This window comes from Homarus americanus, unplaced genomic scaffold (genome assembly GCF_018991925.1).
Source record: "Homarus americanus isolate GMGI-L3 unplaced genomic scaffold, GMGI_Hamer_2.0 scaffold14072, whole genome shotgun sequence".
Taxonomy (NCBI): domain Eukaryota; kingdom Metazoa; phylum Arthropoda; class Malacostraca; order Decapoda; family Nephropidae; genus Homarus; species Homarus americanus.
In genome coordinates, this window is record NW_024754528.1 from 2,839,450 (window position 1) to 2,859,455 (window position 20,006).

Sequence of the window (20,006 nt, forward strand, 5' to 3'; positions counted from 1 at the left end):
CGCTTCCTGACAGGCCGGTCTTCGGGACTAGTGACCTAGAGACCAGAATCGCTCGAGACGGTCAGGACCCAATTTAAGGCACTCTCCGCCGCTATATGCAAGTATTTTCATGGGAATTTGGGGATTTTGAAGGAAATAAACAGGATTGAGACGGATGAAAGGAATCTCTGAGGAGTGGCTGGATGAATGCTCGCAGTAAGTGAGAGGGCCGCCTTCTGATCTAAGGCCACGAGGGGGAGGGAATTCAAAGTGCCTCCGAAAATGATGCCTAACTTGTTGTGGATTTTGCTCCCTCTGATGGTGTGTGTGTGTGTGTGTGTGTGTGTGCGTGTGTGTGTGTGTGTGCGTGTGTGCGTGTGTGTGTGTGTGCGTGAGTGTGTGTGTGCGTGTGTGTGTGTGTGTGTGTGAAGGGGAGAGAATGCCGAGAGGGATCGTTGATAGGTGGAGTAGATAACTGTTGAAGAGAGATGGCCCATGGATAGGAAGATTACAGCAAGTAAGGCATAGATGGATCGATGTTTAGAGATGTTAAATGATAAGACAGTTGTGAACATTAGCGATTAGAGTGCTTTAGAGTGTGTGGGTAGTGTATGTCTGTTGCGTCACTGTGTGGGTAGTGTAAGTCACTTAAGCCAATGTATGGGTAGTGTATGTCCCTTGTGTCACTGTATGGGTAGTGTGTCCCTTGTGTCACTGTGGGTAGTGTATGTCCTTGTGTCACTGTGTATGGGTAGTGTATGTCCCTTGTGTCACTGTATATGGAGTAGTGTATGTCCCTTGCGTCACTGTATGGTGGTGTATGTCCTTGTGCCACTGTATGGGTGATGTATGTCCCTTGTGTCACTGTATGGGTAGTGTATGTCCCTTATGTCACTGTATGGTGAGTGTATATCCTTGCGTGTCAATGTATGGAGTGGTATATGTCCCTTGCATCACTGTATGGGTAGTCATGTATCCCTTGTGTCCTTTCTTATGGAGTAGTGTATGTCATGTGTCCACTGTATGATTAGTGTATGTCCTTGTGTCCACTGTATGGGTGAGTGTACATGTCCCTTGTGTCACTGTATGGACACTGTATGTCCCCTTGTGTCACTGTATGGGTAGTGTATGTCCTTGCATCACTGTATGGGTAGTCCTCATGTCCCTTGCGTCACTGTATGGGTAGTGTATGTCCCTTGTGTCACTGTATGGGTAGTGTATGTCCCTTGTGTCACTGTATGGGTAGTGTATGTCCCTTGTGTCACTGTATGGGTAGTGTATGTCCCTTGCGTCAATGTATGGGTAGTGTATGTCCCTTGCGTCAATGTATGGGTAGTGTATATCCCTTGCATCACTGTATGGGTAGTGTATGTCCCTTGCGTCAATGTATGGGTAGTGTATGTCTCTTGTGTCACTGTATGGGTAGTGTATGTCCCTTGTGTCACTGTATGGGTAGTGTATGTCCCTTGTGTCACTGTATGGGTAGTGTATATCCCTTGTGTCACTGTATGGGTAGTGTATGTCCCTTGTGTCACTGTATGGGTAGTGTATGTCTCTTGTGTCACTGTATGGGTAGTGTATGTCTCTTGTGTCACTGTATGGGTAGTGTATGTCTCTTGTGTCACTGTATGGGTAGTGTATGTCCCTTGTGTCACTGTATGGGTAGTGTATGTCCCTTGTGTCACTGTATGGGTAGTGTATGTCCCTTGTGTCACTGTATGGGTTGCGTATGTCCCTTGCGTAACTGTATGGGTAGTGATTAGTGAACTGTTTTATACTAAGGGTAGAGGGTTCTGTTGGGGGTTTTTTACGCGTATGTTATTGTGTCACTACTGTACTTCATATTTCTTGTGCCGCTGTAGTAGTGTAGTGTTTTGTTCATCAGTGCTTGACACTGTCTGGTTCTTATAAGGGCAATATTTTCCTCCTGCAGCAGTGACAGGATTCCTCCTCTGCAGCAGTGACAAGTTTCCCTCCTGCAGCAGACAGGAGCCACCTGCCGCAGCAGAGAGTGCCGATATACCACCGGCTAGTGAGCCTTTGTGTGGTCTTGAAAGTAAATCGGTGCCACTAGCATCTGAGGGACATAAATGACACTCGGGGCCCGCCCTGTGGCACTGGCACCGCCCACAAAAACGCCCACCCCGCCCACAAAAACGACCGAGGCCGCCCACACATGAATCAGCCTTTGTTCCGACCAGGGCTTGTCGTCGGAGCGCCGTGAGCGAACAATGTGGCACCCAAGATTGGCATCGCCACCAAAGATTCTAAGATGGGGAACCGAATTCTCCCACTGAAAACCAATTCGCTTTCTCTTAATACGTTATTCTCAAAAGTATTCTCCCTGTGAAAATCTAATTGCGAATAAGTTTATTACATTCGTGATGACTTGTGCAGGTGTTACAAGTCGACCTCCCATAAAGAAATATTAATTTTCATGTTCCATATCCGTTGATTTACAGTAGTAAAACACAGCACCTGTATGTTGTGGATTAACTTTATCGCTTCTCACCCCCGTGATAGCGCAGGCGAGAATCCTCCCCTCCGTTCTCTCTCCCTACCTCACTCCCTCCCTTCACCTCATCTCTAGTCCTCCCCCTCAAGTGGTATCTTGGCAGTATCTTAACCGGTATCTGTCGGGTATTTATGCGGGTAGTGCGTCACCAGGACCCGAACCGGTAGAGGGGCCTCACACGTGAGCTCGACCCGGGTGGCTCTGGGGAAGTTTTTCAGGCCCTATGTTGGGTAGAACTCCCCCTTACTCGTCTTTGAGGCTGACAGCTTCATCTTTGGGGAGTTTTGTTTTACGGTGAGAGATGGAGATAAGATGTGTTGTGCAAACCTCGTGCACATGGTGGAGCCACTTGGTGTGCACATGGTAGCGTCGTCGGTGTGCATAATTCTGTGTTGTTTGTGTGCACAAACCAGTATCACTGGTTTGCACATGTTAGAGGGATTTGATGTTTGGTGTGCAACAAGCGAGCCTTGTCAGTATGCACAAGGCAGTATTGTTCGCATGTGAAGCCATTATTCTTAACAGACACAAGCCAGGGTTGTTAACATGCAAAGCCAATGCTTTAACTGCGAACAAATCAGCTTTGTTAGCATGCACAAGCCAGTGTATATAGCAACACAAGCCAATATTGTAAATATACAGAAGTCAATTTTATTAGTATGCACAAGCCTTTCTAATTAGAATGCACAAGGCAGTGTTGTTTGTATGCACAAGGCAGTGTTGGTAGTATGCATAAGGCAGTGTTGGTAGTATGCACAAGGCAATGTTGTTAGTATGCACAAGGCAATGTTGTTAGGATGCTCAAGGCAATGTTGTTAGTATGCACAAGGCAGCGTTGTTAGGATGCTCAAGGCAATGTTGTTAGTATGCACAAGGCAGTGGTGTTAGTATGCACAAGGCAATGTTGTTAGTATGCACAAGGCAATGTTGTTAGTATGCACAAGGCAATGTTGTTAGTATGCACAAGGCAGTGTTGTTAGGATGCTCAAGGCAATGTTGTTAGTATGCACAAGGCAGTGGTGTTAGTATGCACAAGGCAATGTTGTTAGTATGCACAAGGCAATGTTGTTAGTATGCACAAGGCAATGTTGTTAGTATGCACAAGGCAGTGTTGTTAGGATGCTCAAGGCAATGTTGTTAGTATGCACAAGGCAGTGGTGTTAGTATGCACAAGGCAATGTTGTTAGTATGCACAAGCCAGTGGTGTTAGTATGCACAAGGCAATGTTGTTAGTATGCACAAGGCAATGGTGTTAGTATGCACAAGGCAATGTTGTTAGTATGCACAAGCCAGTGTTGTTAGTATGCACAAGGCAATGTTGTTAGTATGCACAAGCCAGTGGTGTTAGTATGCACAAGGCAATGTTGTTAGTATGCACAAGCCAGTGTTGTTAGTACGCAAAAAGCAGTGTTGGTAATGTACACAAACTAGTGTATTTGGTATGATGGTCACAGGCTCGTACTGTTGATGTAGGTCAACTAGTGTAGTAATGTGCACATAACTGGGTTGTTCACGTGCCAAGTTAGTTTTGTGTTGTTTGTGAGAACACATCGGTAATATGTGTGGCTGGCATGCACAGGCTGACGTTACCCAGTGTTGCGTGTTGGGTTGTGAACGCGTGAGCCATGCCGTCCACGCTAACGCACACACAGACACTAACAGGGAATATAATTACACGCTGTGGGATGATCTGTATATGTGGAAGCTTAAATATGTTTTGTTGGCACATAAACACAAGAGATACGATAAATACTCTCTTGATCAATTTTGTTCTGAGGGACGCAAAGTTTATGTTAACTTATATCCAATATTACAGACACGAGTAATAAGGAGTTCGTAAACTTAACCTCCTTTAACCGAGACCATGTGAGAGGTTGGGAGTAGCGCGGTCGCTGGCGCAGTGATGGATGAGCCGAAGAGCGCTAAACATGCCCACCATTTTACACCTCAACACGAAAACAAATTGTCAGTGACACGGAGCACCTAAATGTCGTCATACTTCTCGGGCAAATTATGCACGGTGTCAGGGGTGTACAGGTTGGCACTCACTGTTCCACGGCGACCACCCCACACCTCGGTACTACCCCAGCCCCCTACTCAGGCACCCCCCCCCCTCTACCTCACACCGCACCCCTCCCCACCTCCCAGTTCACCCCCCGGTTACGCCCTTTAGACTCAGCCATCTTCAGAAGTGACAGACGGGATGCTATCAGGTCTTTGCTAGTTCATCTACATCACTTTTTGTTTCTCTGAGATTAGCTACCTCCTTGTACGTGTTCGTCTGAGTTAACGACACAGTTGGACGGAGAGGTAAACTGTTTGGAGTGATTGTAGCCGTGATAGAGGGATGTTTATGTTCCTCCCACGACACAAGACCGAACAATGTCGGTTCAGTCCTGATGAAAGCCGTGAAGATTGAACCAGCTTTCCTCAGCTAGTTTCCCATGAACTCAGGATAAAGTGTGAGATGTTAACTCAGATACTCTCCCAGGGTTTTGCCTTCTCTTTTGTCTCTCATTCTTTTCTCATTTATTTCAAGTGTCTCCTCTCCTGAGTCTTTCTCTGTGCCTCGTCCCGTCCAGGTCATGCCGGGGGTCAGAGGTCAGGAGAGGGGACGGAAGAGGCTCACTGGGTCAAACAATGTTGTTACTGTTTGGGAAGCCGCCTGAGATGTCATGACACACGGGCTGTAGTTCTTCGCCGTTAATTATAGCCAGCAGTCAGTACCCGGCCCGGCGGTCACCCGAGCCCGCTGTACGAACCTCTCACAACAACTCCTCCTTTGGGAAAGAATTAAACCTCTAGGATAGGCGTAGCTATAACCTACTGACGAAAATAATGAAAGCGGCATTCACATGATCAGCAACGTCATGCGCAGAACACATTAGCGTCAAGGCATGAAATAAAGTGGAAACATATGTATGTGTGAGAACATATGTTTCCGAGAAGGAAAAAAACTGGGAATGTGTGAGGCGACAAGACATAGGAATGTCCTTGAGGTGCCGCTCGATCATGGACTCCAAGGGGGACGTGTTGGGGACACTCTTGTATGGAAAATGAATATAAAGAGTCACTGGATGGTTGTATACAGTTAGTGGCTGTTGGTCATTAACAAGACAACGTAACTGTTCCTAAGATTACACGAGCTGCGGTTGGTAGTCACGAGGCCACACACACCCTCGCCCAAGACCTCATGATCAGAGGCGCCGCTATGGAACACATATGGTAGTGAGCCGAGCGTAACGTGTTGGCAAATTCTGTAAAGTTACCATGATGTATTTTCACGTCAACAGCTGCGGCAAGGCGATGCGGGAGGCCACCTAGCGTAGAAAATGGGATGTGTGTGTGTGTGTGTGTGTGTGTGTGTGTGTGTGTGTGTGTGTGTGTGTGTGTGTGTGTGTGTGTGTGTGTGTGTGTGTGTGTGTGTGTGTGTGTGTGTCCCATGATCTTAATACTATTTCTCATATAATACTAATAATACCAACACTGAGTTATGATTCACACAACACAACTTGGTCAGACTACTTTGTGTCATTGTATAATATATATGTGATTCTTTTCTCCCTATGAAGAATGTGATGATGGCGTGCTATTTAGACGTGAACAGGTACGTACACAGATCCAACGGATGAGAAGAGGTGGAGTGAGGATGCGCCAAACATTACAGGAGTCATTCACCAAGAAAGCACACTTCAGCCAAAACATAACAAAAAAAGAGCCGACTACACTAAAAAAAGAGGGTTGCTTGCTTGAGATTCTTGGGGTGAACGAGCTGCAACAGTCACAAGGAAGCAGTTTAGCTACAAAATTAACGTAAGTAAACACAATCTTAGAACTTGCTTAAAAAGCTTACTCACAAGGGACGACTTGCAGGGGGGTCCCTGTAATACAAGGAACTTGATGAAACTCTCCACAAGCGAGGTGTATTAAGCTACAAAGAGCTCTCACAGAACTTGTATTAACAGACATGACCAGTGATTGTGGTGCAAATGATCAGGGGTCAAAGAGGTCAATATATCCCCCAAAACATTGCTTGGGAAGAAATAAACCTCACTGACACTATAAGTACAATTGATACTCTCTTTGACTGACACCATGCATGATTGACACCGCGTATAATTGACACCGCGTATGATTGACACCGTATATGATTGACACCATGTATGATTGACACCGCGTATAATTGACACCGCGTATGATTGACACTGTGTATGATTGACACCATGTATGATTGACACCGCATATGACTGACACCGCGTATGATTGACACTGTGTATGATTGACACCATGTATGATTGACACCGCATATGACTGACACCGCGTATGATTGACACTGTGTATGATTGACGCTATAAGACTGACATCACGTAAGACTGACATCATCGTGGAAGACTGACACCATATAAGACTGACACCATATAAGACTGACACTATATAAGCCTGATATCACATAATCCTGACACCATTTAAGACTGACACGCTAAGACTGGGAAATACAAATAAAAGTCTAAACAAAAGTTAAGACCAACATCATCCTATAAAAAGACTGGAACCTTATACACCTCATCGACAGCTCTACCGGAAAGCTGACCAAGGAATGACACCACCACGACACTAGGCAGCTCGAGCACGCAAGGCCAAATGGAGTTTTAACATGAGGGGCGTTCCCGAACTTCCCGTGTTAGTGGCGGTGGTAAGAGAGGGTAAGGAGAATACACGGTCTGATACGGGCTTACTACACACACACACACACACACACACACACACACACACACACACACACACACACACACACACACACACATACTCACTCGAATATCATCACAAGATTACACAGATTACAGTGAATTTCATTTATTTACGTCTTTCAGGAGGTGATCAACTGAAGGATGCGCTCCCCGTCCCCCACCACCCCCTGCCGTCCGTTATCTCCCACACGCACACACACAGTGGCCGCCGGGGTGTAGAGGTGGCTGCTCTACATTACTAATAGCATGTATTAGCTAAGCCAGACGTGTAACAATCCCGCTCTCCTGCCTCCCTCTTACGTCCCTCACTACACACATTCTCTGATGTCCCTCCTTCCCCCCTTCCTCCTCCCCACACATACACACACACTTTTCTATTCCTTTCCATCTTCCTCCCTACATCGTTTTTCCTTCTATCCTTCATCTGTTCCTCTATTCTCCCCCCCCTCTCTCCTTCCTTTTTTCCCGCTCCTCTTCATTACCGTCCACTCCCCCCTCCACTCTGCTCCTACTCACACCCCCTGATCTTTCTTTCCTCTCTTCCCCCACACTTCCACTTTTCTTTCCTCTCCTCGCACTCCCACATCCCTCTCCCTTCCTTCCCACTCACTCTCGCTTCTTTCCCCCTCTCCTCCGACGCACTCTAACTCCTTTCCTCCCTCTCCTCCCTACTCACTCTCATTTCTTTCCTCCCGCTCCTCCCTATACTCACTCTCGCTTTCTCCCCTCTCCTCCCCACGCATCCTGTTTCCCCTCCCCACGCGGGTCTACTTGTGTTGATGGAAGTAATTCACTCCGGCGAGTTAGTGCTTGCCGTCATGGTCGAGTGGCTGGTCATTTTGGCACTATCGAGTCTCCTCAAACACGAAACTTTACTCCAGTGTCACCCCGACGGGATATGACAAGAGAAGAAAATAATTTAATCGTTATAATGATAAAGAGCAGTGACATTAGAGTTATTAATACTCAGGATAACAGAATCGAGAACATTAAAGAACCATTAAAGAACAATTTTAATGCTTGATGTCGTGAGTAAGAAAGAAATTTCTAAATTAAAAAAAAAAGAGCTCGAGGAGGATGGGATTGTCATCTTTATCATTATAGTACATGTTTTATTAATAAGGTGGAGGTCGGTTTATACATCAAGGTCCGGAAATACACATCGGAAAGCCAAGCTCCTCCCGGCCCTCTCCCCCTCTCATAATGGACGACGATGGAGAAATAATTAAGACCACAATTTTCCACATCACATCGTTCAACATAGCGAGAAAATTACACTCAAGAAACCTATTGTTGAGATGGACTAAACGTTATAAAATCGTCCACTGTGTTCTGGTGGATAGGAGAGGTGACCACATCATCTTTCCATGGATCGTCAGGAGTCATAAGATTAGGTCTGACCAGCCAACATGGCTAGATGGATATGTTAAGTGGATGAGGTGTATAAGAACCAGCAAATCAAAGGTCGTACACAGTCAGGTGGATAGATGGATGTGTTGGGTGGATGAGGTGTATAAAAAACGAGCAAAGCAAAGGTCGCTTGGTAACTTGGGTGGAGCGGATGGCAGGAATGCATTAGTTTGGTTGAGTGAGATGAACGTGACGATAAGTGGATAAGTAGATGAATGAGTTAACAAGAGTGAAGCTGTTTCGGTCAATCGGGTGGATGATTAAACGAGTGCAGTGAATAAATTAATGGATGATTCATACAGACGGATGATGAGGATGATGAAAGTAAAGGAGATTAACATAATTTTCACGGATAATTATCGTATCGTAGTAAAAACTTTAATCAGAGGAGGAACGACTTAACTAAAGATCAAAAGACGAGTGAATGATCGAAATAGGTTACTGGATGGAGTCTTGCTCGATAGATGACAAAGATGATAAAATATACCTTACGTCGAATCAAGAATCAAAGGAGTATCAATATCTCAGACGCAAGAACTAATTTATAAATGATTCAGATGACGACGAGAAGACGATCCACATAAATGATGAATAGTGTTATGAAGGAAATACTAAATAGGAATGATATTGATGATCAGGATATATAAGGTTGAAGAAAAATAAACAAACACGTTCTATAAGATATTTAAACACAATAGCAAACATCAGTAAACACTATATCACGAATTATTATGACATAAATTCGATTTTTTATTAAAATATGGTAATTAATCCATGTTATATTATAATTGTTTTATTTCTTTTTTTTGCTTCATATCTCTAAAAAATTATCTCTCAGTCTGATAACTCAAGTCTCTAGGTCATCAAAAGAGACATATTCTCCTTCCTGGTGTCATACGAAGCAGCGACTACATAGGTTAAAACTCAGACCCGGGATACAGGCCATAAATAACACTCCTCTGGTGACGCCATCCCTCGTAATCATCATCAATTTAGCGCTACAAACGACCTGATTAGTCACGTGACCAGCCAACGAGAAATAAATACATCGACAAGTGAGAATGACCCCAAAGCAGAGAGCAGATGGCGCGACGGAAACTCAATCTGAATGCAAATTGAGATATACAAAATTTTGAGGTTGACTGGCCAATTCAGACACGGTGTCCGATCTGCACATATGCTGTTATTACTTATCGTTTATATTTGGCAAAAGGGTGGCACGACGCTCTCCCACCACACCGACACGACAGTTGGCTAATCATCTCATAAAAATGTGCGCACCGCGTTGTTCTTTTGGTGGCAAATGGCGCATTATCTAGGGGGTGTTCCTGGGAGAGGGGGAGGTACTCATGTCTCCACCTTCCTTGTTAACACACTTGGTTATTAGCTTTCCTCGAGCTGAAGTTCTTTAAATATGGCATTACCACTAATTAAGTTTTTTACCTATAAATACTGGTGAATCATTTAAGACTAATATATTTTTAATGCATATTTCTCTTGTATGGAAAATAAATCCTCACCCCTTTCCTCAATATGAATAACATTATCAAACAGGATTTTTTTTTAATTTATATGAAAGAATCAGTAAATCTCACCTAGACACATCTTGCTTATTAAGGAAACTTTGCCTGTCATGAAATCAAAGCTAATTTTTACACAAACATGACCTTATCTCTCTTTAACGCCCACGAACCCAGACCAACAAACACTTTTTCTTCCCCTCCCTCCCTCTCTGCCCTCTCTTCCTCTTCATCCCCATCTGACAAATGCGGCAGATCCTCCCCCTCCGTTTTTACCAGGCCAACACATGTCCGTCAGCGGCGTCAGATAAGCTATCGGTACGACAAGACGGTGACACGACGCCCACCAGAGGGGAGGTCGGGGAGCTCACTTTAATTCTCTGGATTACTCCCCTCGGAGCAGCGGCCACACACACAGGGGAGGACGAGACTGGTGGTGGTGATCCAGGCGCCGCGCTGCCCACCTCTACCAACATAAAATTTACGACTTTAAGACTTTCTATAAATGCTACAAAGTTGATTTTAATAATTTACGAATTGTTGAGATTAGTGTGAGGGCCACATACGATCACAAGGAGGGTGAGGGAGGATACTGAAATAACATTATTCTCGATATTACAGAAACTCGTGTCAAACAATGCAGACTTAAACTACGCAAAGATATGATAAACTTACACTAATCCGAACTGTTTTTAATACTGAATGATAATCTAGGTATGATAAGAAAGATCCCCAAAGAGCAAAAAAAAAATCCCAGAGGTTAAATTATAGATAAGTAAAAATGATAGTGAAGGAAAAGGAAAAGCAAATCACATATCGCTGACAACCATTCACGGGAACGGACCATCCATCCCGAGTCAGAGGATTCAAACCCAGAATCAATCCCATACCCGAGGGAAACAAGCGAGCATCACCGCAGGCCGAGGGGGGATGAGATTGGCCAGTTTTGTTATGGTTATTCTTTTCTCTGTTTTCCATTAGAGTGCCATTATGAGGTCGTGTGCCAATCCCGACCAAGAAGATTAGGATTGTTATGGTGTGTTTTGGGTGCCCTATTCTCGGTCGGTAGGGGGACCCGGGGTTATGAGGGAGGGGAGAGAAGTGAATGTAGGGGGAGAGAAGTGAGAGAGAGAGAAGAGGGGGAAGACAGAGAGAGAGAGAGAGAGATGTAGGAGAGTAATACAAGAGGAGAAACCGTGAGGGAAAATCATTTTGTATGGTAATGCTGTACTGAGAGCTGATTTGTTGTGACTCGGGATGTGAAAAAGGTAGCAAGGAGTGGTGATTACATTACTTTGAGGGAGAGCTTGGAGGAGGACGAAGCGAAGAATGAGTCAGATCGAACCGGAAAAGAGAATAAGAATGATAAATAAATGAAGAGGTCGAGGAAATAATGGTGATGAAAGGAAATATATAATGGAAGAAGAGAACAAGAGAAAGAAGGAGGATTTAGAAAGTGGCTGGGAGGGAAATGTGGAATTGTGGAGAACGGTGAAAACACACAAGGGGGGGAGGGGAGGGATGAGCGTGAATCTTTTGGAATGCACCGCAGACCTGCTCCTCTTGCCTGTACAGTATAGTCTCCAACGAAATGATTTGTCAGGTGATAAAACAGAATGTTGACCGTCTTAATGTGACACTGATGCAGGTACTGGTGACATCTACAGTATATATACTCATAGTCAACACAGACACGCACGGAACAAAAATGAATAAAGTGACATGTGAAAAACTGACTACGACATTTTGATTTAATAATTTCCATATAAAAGTTTGAAACTGAATACGTAGTGAAAAGAATGGAGACATTTATATTATAAATCAACAAACGTTTGGATCATTTTGTGCAATAGATCTGTATCAAAATTAGAAAACAATTATTGTTAGTCAAATATACAGTACACATACAATATATATATATATATATATATATATATATATATATATATATATATATATATATATATATATATATATATATATATATATATATATATATATATATATATATATATATATATATATATATATATATATATATATATTCACAGACACAAGCACATATAGAGAGAGAGAAAGAGAGAGAGAGGAGCGAGGGAGAGAGATGGAATTCTGTTCTGGTATATTTTGATGGAGTGTTTTCGATTAAGCTAATACCAGGGGCGAGGGTCTGGTGCGCGCTGCGTGACGACTGGGTGACTTTTTCAGTGTGGCGAATTAGTTGATATGTGAGAATGATGGAGCCAATAAAAAATAACAAAGGCTTCAAAAACACCGGTTTAAAAGTTCATTCGAAATGCGTAATGTGTTTTATATATCTAAATATTGTTTTGAATGCGCTTTTTTGGGATATGGATGTGAATTTAAATAAACCCGGCCGGTAGAGAAAATTAAAAAAATATAGACATAAAAGTTTTTAGGTATTAAAATTGATGCTCTATAGAAACTGATAACTAACTTTGATTTTCCCTTAGATATCACATCACCTCCTGGCCATCGACCGGAAATGATATAAAAACAAGATCACCAGTCATCGGATTATTCATAGATGGTCGGCTCCATGAATATACTCACCAGTGCTAGCGAATTATCGACTGGTTACTGTTCCCCCTCGTAACACAGCGCATGCGACTCTCCCTTTTACTCCAGCAGGCTACAAGACCCAGACTGTGTGTGCCATTAAGAGCGAACGATAACAGGATTTATTTACTTTAATGATAAGGGTCATAGTGCGACGCCTGGGAAACCCAAAAAGGCTCACTACTTTCCCGCGCGGATAAACTGAGACTTGAAGTGCGGTCAGGGGCGAAACATGGCTTCCTACCGACGTCAACTTGTCATCCCTCATAGACGCAGAAATTTGTAAGCTCCGGTGGGTTTTACCGCTGGCTTTTGTGTTACCGGGAGGATCCTGCGACGCTGCGGAAAGCATTATTTATTCGGATGTGAGTATATATCAGGAGGTATAAAAGGAAGAATCCATCCGTGGCACTATTCTATGCAGAAGGAGCTGAAGACAAACTTCCTCAGACGACATGAATGGCAGTGGCACAATAAGGAATCATTTTTTGTGTCCCCATTCGCAGTACAAAGACGTTTTGCTTCAGAATATGTATGGTGGGAAGCAAGACGGGAACTATGGGCGGGGATTCTGGTGAGAGGGCTACTGATAAATTTGTTATTCTTGGGAGTTAAGAGTTCCCACGTGAACCCTTTAGGCTAGGCTGGTGGTGGTGCTGCTCTCACGACCTACTGTAGTCTCGAGGCTTTACTGCTGGCCACACCTACAACATTTATAACCCTGATACGGATATTGTTCTTGAACCTCATCTCACACTCAGCTTACTCCATTATATAACTCTATACCAACGTCAAAAAAGGAGAATATCTCCCAATATAACTAATTATAGTCATTTCTGCTTACTACCTCTGGAACCAGCACTACTAGCATTAATACTATCACCAGGTTATCAATATAATGACTACCATTACTCCTATTATTACTACTACTACTACCATTGCTACTACTGCTACCATCCCCACAAACACGATCAAGGAAATACATACCTGGATAGTATCTTGGAGACGCAGCCGTGGGAGACTCGAAGCTGGCGGGAGATGTCGCAGGGGCGGACACCGTTGTGGGCCAACTCCACGATCCTCTGGCGCACCATGTCTGGCAGCGGCCGCCCGTTCACGAACACACCGCCCAGCTGGTTCACACCGCCGTGACCTGTGGCAGAGATAAGAACGTTATGGTCTGGATTCAATAATATTCCTCCTGTAGATGATTGTCTGACCTGCACGGAGACATAAGGGTTGGGAATTGTGCTGCATCGAGATATGTTAATGGTGTCCTGGCTTGCTGAGTAACATGTATAGTATATTATGGTCAGACCTACATAGAGAAACGTGGATTATGGTCTGGGTTACATGCAGTGAGTACGTAGTATAGATGAGGTAAGCAAAACAGAGAAGGGAGATAGTATGAGCTTATGGCCCGTAGAAAGGAGGCGGTGGCTTGTGGACAGAGGACCGATAGAGAAAGGTGGGGAATGCAGGGGAACAAAGGTGTGGCCACCTTTTGGAGACGAAACTAGGGTCTGCAGGAGAAAAAATGATGGCAACGCTGTTTACTTCCATACCGGCATAACACGACGGAGTTACTACTAATACCTGAACACTCTATAGTGGTATTGTTGTGTCCATGAAAAGTGTTCTCCCTATAACATCTGATCTATATAGTTAGTGACACTCTAGCACCTCAAAGATACAGTTTTTTACAGTGTATCATACAAGGCCACATGTAATGAGTCTAATGCATTCATTAACAAAAGAAGAGATAATACGGTTTTTCAATATTCAGTGTCGGAGTAAACAAGACACAATTTTCCAGGGCGAAGTCGAGAGTTTGTGTGGGGCACGTGGCGTGGCTCCACCAACCTAACAGAAAAAATAATGAGGGTCGCCACAATAGGCTAGAGTGACCTTCTTCATAAACAGGGTATCAATCTCAAATCCGTCATTGTCAGGCACAACCGGACTCCATCGCGTATTGTATTGAGTCATTTATACGAGCATTACAAGGCGGTCTCGGATAATACACGTTAAAGTGAGCATTCGGGAGCCACTCACACGATTCCAGAAACGTTCGACACCACAACCGAATTTTCCGCTCGACTACCAAGGGTATTGTCACCCCGATTAAATAAATAAACGGATGAAACACTATGAAATGAAGCGGTAGTTTTCCAAACAGCGAGGTGAATAGTGAGTGTTCAGGGCAGCTGCGCTTCGTGGGCATTCACAGCGCAGGCCCGGCCGGGATGGGCAACCCCACCACCTCCCTCCACCCACTTCAGCGAAATAAGGACGGAATTTACTGAGCATTTCCCCGTTGGTATTCGAAGTCTGTGGTTGGCTTTTACTACACCACAACAAACTTCCGCACCTAACGTGGTGCGTTTTCCACAACTTTATACAACTATTTTATTAACTATTAATGGCTGTACTATGGGAAATTTGCCAGTTTACCAACAATCTAAAATATCGCTCAGAGCAACTTCATAAGTCGCTCGGGGTTGACTTTACAGAGGCAGTCTAGTCTTTCCATGCTTGTTTTTTTTTTCCTCTTTCTTCATTATCCCAACCTCAAGGGCTCTTGCGGAGGGCACATTACATGCTATATGATTCTTTATACAGACGTGACCCAGAGGCTTTTATCTCGTGCAGAAGGCGAGACCGATATGCCACTTGATACCCATGCTGTTGTAGAGGGGCAGGACACACTATACACAGGGTTCACACCTCCCGCTACCTCGCAGAACAGATCAAGATACTCATTAGGCCTCCCTCAGGCCTCCATGTTGATGGTCAAGCAAATGCAACAAAAATGGGTGATTGAAATGCAGGAACAAATAATAAATCAGAGTGTGGAGGTTGCATGTGCGGGTCGCTATAAGAGAGGAGGTGATACAGGGACCGGGGCAGCCTGGGAACCTGTAATGATGTATTGTTGCATGAGAGGTGCGACTCTGCTCTTATATTTTACAATAAAAGTGTATATGTAGCCGAGCTGTTTTACACATACCAATATGCTAGTTCAGAATTTCACTATGATTTAGAACATTGTTATTTCATGACAAATTTAATGGTGGATTTTCAAGCGTATCCACAAACCACAATAACACTGGAAATAAATACATTTAAAACAGGGCATCGCCAGGCCACGTGAATGGTGTCAATCAGGCCTGTGTCCAATCCAGGTGTCCTATGGTTCCTGCGCCCCTGTGCTCCCCCCCTCTCTCTCTCTCTCCATACCCCAACCAGACCCAGAATGTTACCCCCCTATCCCCCAGCGGGAGACTCACCGCATGGGTCCCCGCCCTGTGCGGTGCTCAATACCAAAGGGAATAACGTTATGATACTGCGGCGTCGGTCACTTCTAATAATAAACCCCAAGAGTCGGCCAGCTGGCTTGTTTACTGAGAGGCGGCGCTCTTAATTCCTCATTACCATGGTTGATCTGAGGCGCCTCACTCGTATTTCCACCCAATCCTTCCATCACCCTAGTCTGTCAAGATATTAATTATGCATACACACTCATGTCGCTCATAAGATTACAAAGAGATTGGTAGATAAACCTTTCAAAACATATGTTCTACACACTTCCGCACCTGTCAGAGGGTCTCTCGAGTGTCATCTGTTTGTGTTAGATCAGATAAGTGGATTTGGGGCCGAATAAGTGGCTGGGGGATCAGATAAGAGGCCATAAGTGGGTGTTGATTCGTGTATCAGAGGGAGGGGAATCTCCAGTTTGTGTACAGGACGAGAAGAATGACGGCTTTGTAACTAGGTACTGAGTTGTCGATCATGAAGGTTGTATTAGAGAGTTGTAGCCTGGTGAGGGTTAAGCTTATTGCAGTCAGGGTTGTGAGTTATAATTGTAATTTAACTGTAATAGATGTTCATAATTTGTAATTAGAATTTATTCGCATAACAAATTCTATCCAATATTTCGTTCTTTCAGATTTTTTCACTCATAACGGATATTTAGACGCTACCACAGTGAACTATATTGTATGTTATAATATATTTAATTAGAGCAAAAGAGTGAAGTAATGTGACAAGGGGAAGGAATGTAAACAGACGAGAATAACACACTAAGATGATATAATTGGAAAAAAAAACAAGAGAAAACAAGAATGGGGGAATGAAAGGGTTAGAAAGAGGGCATAAGTGGATAATGATCTACAATAACTGAAGGATAGAGGGAGAGAGAGATGAAGAGGAGGAGTGAGGGAATGGGAGGGAGGGAGGGAGCGAGGGAGGGTGAGGGAATGGAATGGGAAGGACGGTGGTAGGGAGGTCGAGAGAGAGGGAAAGGGAGGGAGGGAGGGAGGGAGGGAGAGCAGTAATCCGTCAGTTTTGCGAGCTCTTGTTTCTCTGATAAGCCCCTGGAGGGTGCCGACGATGGCCCATTATTATCAATTGTTTGATTGGATTAACAGCACGAGCGGCTGTCATCTGTCGGAGGAGTGCTGCTGACGATAACTCCAAGCTATTGTGGTGGTTAGTGGGTGGTGTGGTGGTTAGTGGTGTGGGTGGTGTGGTGGTGGTGGTGGGTGGTGTGTGGTGGGTGGTGGTGTGGTGTGGTGTGGTGGTTAGTGGTGGTGGTGTGGTGGGTGGTGTGGTGGTGGTGTGTGTGGTGTGGTGGTGGTGTGGTGTGGTGTGGTGGTTAGTGGGTGTGGTGTGGTGGTTAGTGGTGGTGGTGTGGGTGGAGTGGGTGGTGTGGTGGTGTGTGGGTGGTGTGGTGGTGGTGTGGTGGTTAGTGTGGGTGTGGGTGGTTAGGTGGGTGGTGTGGTGTGGTGGTGGGTGGTGTGGTGGTTAGTGGGTGTGGTGGTTAGTGGTGTGGTGTGGGTGGTGTGGTGTGGGTGGTGTGGTGGTTGGTGGGTGGTGTGTGTGGTTAGTGGGTGGTGGTGGTGGTTAGTGGGTGGTGTGGTGGTTAGTGGGTGGTGTGGTGGATAGCGGGTGGTGTGGTGGATAGTGGGTGGTGTGGTGGTTAATGGGTGGTGTGGTGGGTGGTGTGGTAGTGGGTGGTGTGGTGACTAGTAGGAGGTGTGGTGTGGTGGGTGGTGTGATGGCTAATAGGAGGTTAGCTAGTAAGTGGGTGGTGTGGTAGTTATTAGGTGGTGTTGTAATTAGCGTGGGTAGTAATGGTAGTCAGTGGGGAGTGTAGCTGTTAATGGGTAGTTTGGGTACTTAATGACTGATGTGATAGTTAGTGGATAACGAGGTAGTTATTGAGTGATCCTGCAGTTTGGGATAAGTGTGTTATCTGAGTGCCAGTGCTACTTATACAAACCCAACACTTAATAGACGTGATGTGTAGGCAATAAAACAGGTGGCGGAACATGATAACATCCAACAGGTTTATAATGAGTGTCGGAAGAAAAAAAGTTCCTATTAACAACTAGATTTTGTAATTTTTCCAGGTTACAGTATGAAGATTATGTAGTGAGTGTGGTTGTTTGTGGTTAGTGTGGCGAGAGGGGTGGTTGTGTGGTTGTTTGTGGTTAGTGTGGCGAGAGGGGTGGTTGTGTGGTTGTTTGTGGTTAGTGTGGCGAGAGGGGTGGTTGTGTGTTTGTCTGAGGCAATGTTCGTTCGACATAAAAAAATCTCACGAAATTCAAGACTCATTACTATACAATAAATAAAGACATTATAATCAATTGCAGTCTGTCAACGCAATGCGGGATCTCTAAAAAGTGTTGGATGAAAGGGTGGGTTTTGGAGTCTGGGTGTAGGGGAGGTGGTGGTGGGGGAGAAGGGGGCGTGGCACGTGCTGGCCCTTCAGATGGTGGCGATACGGGAGCCCCAGAGGGCGTCAGGTCCCGCTGTGCTCGTGCCCACCGCGGCATATGGGTAACAGAGGCGATAACACGGATTAATTGCAACTCAAACACTCCTTAATTTGCGTTTATACGAGTACATGTTACAACAGTGTCAGTGGCGTTATTCCCTCGTAAAATACCTCACAGGCGGAAAGATTATGATACGTAATTGTGGATTTATTTGTTCGTATAAGTTGCGGAAGTCATGAAACACACTACTTGTGGTTCTAAACAAACTTGTGGTCACGGAAAACACGAAACGACTTCACCCTCGGTGACCTGTGACCACGGCAGAGCTGTGAATAGCCTTCATTACTGGTGAGACCGCCCACAGGGGTCACAAGTCGGCGCTCTGGGGGTCAACTGACCGTCAGTATTGTCCCAACAACTGGCCACGCGTCCTGACCTACCACACGCCAATAATGTCCTCTTCAATTTTTAACTTTATATCTAAATAAGTTCCACACAGTTTACCAATTGACGGACTTTTCCATCTGATTAATTAACACATCACGAATGCTTTTAGTTACAGAAGGTTCAGTGCTAGAGAGACAGGAATCTGGAATGTGTGTGTTGACGTGTGGAATCCTGTAACAATGGTGAAGTGTGGCACGTGGCTGTGGCCAGGAGCTGTGGTGGTCTGCTCTCTGACCTCTGGTGGTGGTGGTGTGGCCTCCCACAAGCCTTGGTGGTCACATGAGGTTGGGAACAAAGTCCTACTCGTAAGAGGAGTAAGACGAGGAAATGCTTGGAAGGCGACGTAAGATCTTTCCTGTCTTTTTTAAGTCGACATATTGTTAACATTATTTTAAAATCTCTGAGAAATTGTTTCATATTGTACATGTTTCCCAGCGACTCACCAACACTCCCATAACAAATAAGCCTCCAAGGATAATCTGGCGGCCACGGTAGAGGTTTATGGGCGTAGCACAAATAACCATAAACTCAGCCATTACACACCAGCGCCTCTACGGCCACAAGTTGACCAATGATCTCTCGGTCAATCTTAAGAGCGAGGACAGGGACACAAGCCCAATTATCCGTCACTTCCTCGGCCACGTTTTGAGAGAGAATGACATAATTTTTTCCCGATATGTGGTCATTGTTTCCATTTCCCCTCGGTCCCGTTGGCCATTCCGAGGGGACAATGGGATACATTAAAAGACACATCATGGCCGACTTGGAGTTCCTGGGCACGCTAGTTATCCTTAGGTTATTGTTGTCACATTTTCGGATTTCCCGTCGGTCCTCCCAGGCCTTTCTCCGGCGGTCGGGAAGGAGGGAGAGAAGGGGGAAGGAGAGAGAGAGGGAGGGAGGGAGAGGGGGGAGCGAAAGGCCAGATTGTTGACATATAAGGCAGAGTTTTGACGTCTTACTTGCGGCCTCTCCAGTGAACTCGTTATAATGTAAGACAAACTCCCTCTTTTGTCAGTATTTATTA

The 20,006-nt window shown here is 44.9% G+C and overlaps 1 protein-coding gene across 19 annotated transcripts in view; it reads right to left on the reverse strand.

The window, feature by feature from the left end:
* Positions 1-20,006, reverse strand: part of LOC121855821 (paired box protein Pax-5-like) — a 171,580-nt gene that overhangs the window by 43,290 nt on the left and 108,284 nt on the right. For all 19 annotated transcript variants that reach the window (XM_042350952.1, XM_042350951.1, XM_042350954.1 and 16 more), the window contains one exon: positions 13,740-13,905. In XM_042350952.1, the coding sequence (XP_042206886.1) occupies positions 13,740-13,905 (166 nt within the window). The remainder of the gene's footprint in view (positions 1-13,739; positions 13,906-20,006) is intronic.